General features: G+C 46.3%; 1 protein-coding gene across 1 annotated transcript; it reads right to left on the reverse strand.

Moving 5' to 3' along the window:
* Window positions 1-1,790: 1,790 nt before the first annotated feature.
* LOC119306324 (universal stress protein YxiE-like) lies at window positions 1,791-2,762 on the reverse strand. Its single transcript, XM_037582571.1, has 4 exons — window positions 2,585-2,762; window positions 2,381-2,490; window positions 2,179-2,297; window positions 1,791-2,078 (listed from the first exon to the last, which is right to left on the reverse strand). The coding sequence occupies exons 1-4, from the start codon at window positions 2,760-2,762 to the stop codon at window positions 1,916-1,918; spliced, it is 570 nt and encodes a 189-aa protein (XP_037438468.1). The 3' UTR covers window positions 1,791-1,915.
* Between the last annotated feature and the right edge of the window lie 227 nt (window positions 2,763-2,989).

The following is a 2,989-nucleotide window of genomic DNA, read 5'->3' on the forward strand; positions in this document are numbered from 1 at the left end:
CAGGCCCCGGGAGATTTTTCTTTTTCCCTGAGAATTTTTCTCCTGGGCAAATCAATGAAAGGCTACCGTGGGTATCATGGGCAAAATTTAATGTTCTTTGCATTTTCCTTTTATTCAGTGCTTTTATGTATTATGATCATTCTCAAAATGTGTTGCGCTGCTTTAAAATGAAAATATCTAGAAAATTATGTTGTAAATTATGTTTTAGGTTTTCAGAATAAACCTTTTTTGGGGTACTTTTAACACATGAAATTTGATGATGAGTATCATTTAAATATATTTGATGTAGGATTTTTTTTAAATTTGATATTTAATCTAAGAATGATGTGGCCAATATCTATAATGAATTATTCATTTTTTTTAAAGTGCCCTTTATGCAGTTTTTTTTTTCAAGTTATGTCTTATGTACTAATTAAGTTAGAAAATGCCCTGATTTTAAAGGAGAAATATGATATGAGATTATGATGTCATTTACTTTCAGTGGTAATCTCTCTTTAATAGCATGTCAATGTTGAATTATGAGATGATATTTTTTTTTGCACAGTTATGTTCAACTTAAAAAATTTATGAATAATTTTTTTTTGGATATCAAACATGAATTTTATGTTGATTTTATGATAATGTTATTCCGTAATGATGTGATCATCACTAACGGACTAAAGTCACCTCAACAAAAATGCTAATGCGTGGTGTGGTTTTCCGCGTCGCACTATGCATCTAATAATGTTGGGCATGTGTGCTCCTTGAACAATACTAAGGTTTATGTTGATTCATTTTATATTGAAATTAAGATATGCACTGTTGAAATAAGCATAATTGACCAAAATAGTATTGATAAAGTTATGATTGATTTTCTAACCAAATAAATGTTGTTTAAAGAAGGTCATACTTTTTTTTTCTCTTCTGGCAATAATTTCAACCATGTGATGTACAGGCGAAGTCCTTGTCAAAACGGTTACTTCCTGCAGAAACCTTTCTTATCTGCAGGAAATGCTTTCTGTTAGGTTGCTTGAGTTGACAGACAAGTGTGCAGACAGCTCTAACAACCCAAGCCTTTTCCGACCAACAGAAAAAAGAACAAAGCTGTGTATTTTGACAAACTGCCATGTTTTCTTTTTTGAAAGATCCAGCAACTGCTGGCTTTTCAAACTGCCATGTTTTAGCCTGAAATACTACAGCACCTTCAGAAAGGCTCTTCAGCCTCTGTTCGAAACAAAAGAAAGGCTCTTCAGTGGTTGGCTGCGATTTCGGTAGTTCAGTTGCTGATTCATGGACATACAGTTCAGCTGATCGCTAATCGTCGCATGGAATTTCCGGAGTCGCTTTATTGTTAACCGAGTCATGGTTAGCTAAAAAAGGGATACAGACATACAGTGGCTGTTCAGGAGCATTCTTCCTTGTCAGTTGGTATATCTGGGCATTGTCCGTACCTGAATATGTTGCCACTCTTGATTAATCCAAGTCATCGGAGTACTATTTACATTATTAGGTTATAGGAAGAGACTGTGAGGTTTACTGAAACTGCTTCCAATGTATTGAACTCAGTTTGAAATTGACATGACGAAGAAGCAGGCTCGGAGAAATTCAGAAGTATGATCAACAGTTTCTGATCCCTCCTTCGCCGTGCAGCGCTGTAAGCCGAGTTCCCGTCCTTCGCCGTGTCTTAAGGTTTGTGCTCGGCTTACATTGATATAAGCCGAGAGGCCGACAAATTACGCTCAGCTTATGGCGAAACACGAGATAACGAAATGTTTTTCCTGTACTGGATCTGTAGTAGCGGGGTGCCGGGGTTGACATCAATCATGGTGAATTTTATTAATGAACGCTCCTCGATCTGTTGACAGTGGCAACAAGCTAGAACATCGAACATAGACATACGGGCAGTGAAAAGCCCCGATGACAAATCGCGGGACGATCATTCGGCCATTAAGCACCCCTGTTGAAAACATGGTGACTGGCATCTGATTGGAGATGATCCCATCCGCTGGCCATCCTTGTCGACGGGCGGCGGCGGGACCACCATGACGGGGCACCTCGCGTGGTGCACGCAGTAGTCGCTCACGCTCCCCAGGAACGCCCTGCAACCAAAAGAATCAGCACATGTGTAGACCGACCTAGTCGGTGATAATCACGTGTGTATCGCGATCAATCATGAGACGGGTACACGTACGTACGTACCTCCCGACGGCGCCGAGCCCACGGCTGCCCACGACGAGCAGGCCGGCGCCCGCGTCCTCCGCGGCGCGGTACAGCGCCTCCCTGGACTCCCCCTCCACCAGCACCGCCGCCGCGCTCACCTGCGCAGCAGCCACGGTTTAAGTTGATGGGACGACGGCGTGTTTTACAACTCACAAGGGCCTATATATATTGCTGTACATACCCCTCGTGTGTGGCAGACCCGCTTGGCCCTGTCGAGCAGGTTGCGCGCGCTTTCCTTCCGCGCCGCTCGCACCGACTGCATGATCGACGGCGCGCCGTACACCGCGGACCCTGCGTGCATGCGTGGTCAATCATATCCATATCAGCGCCGCTGGTGTGCAGCAATGTCGCGCGAGGTGTGCCGTGATGCTGGTCGTCGGCTCACCTGTCCCGCCGACCGGGCACATGGCGTGGTGGAGCGGCTCCAGCGCGTGGACGAGCACCAGATCAGGCCGGGCCTCTTCCGTTGCCGGCTGATCGCCGACGGGGAAAAGGCAGCGTAGCACCCAGTCTAGCGCGTGGTGGCTCCCGCCGCTGTCGTCCAGCGCGACCAGCACCTTCATCTCTCGCCTCTCTTGTTCTTGGTTTATTGTTTCAGGTTGTGTCACCGATATATGCCGCCGGTGCGCGAGCGCGTGGGTCGTATATACGTGAATCCAAACCACGTAGTACGGTGGAGAGGGAGAACGGACAGAGCTCTGGAGCGGTGGGTCATGGATGGCGACGGCGAGAGGACGACGCGCCGTGCGCGCGTGGCATCCATGCATGCAGGAGCAAACAGCCGCGCGCC

The sequence above is a fragment of the Triticum dicoccoides genome, chromosome 5B (assembly GCF_002162155.2).
Source record: "Triticum dicoccoides isolate Atlit2015 ecotype Zavitan chromosome 5B, WEW_v2.0, whole genome shotgun sequence".
In the NCBI taxonomy this organism is placed as follows: domain Eukaryota; kingdom Viridiplantae; phylum Streptophyta; class Magnoliopsida; order Poales; family Poaceae; genus Triticum; species Triticum dicoccoides.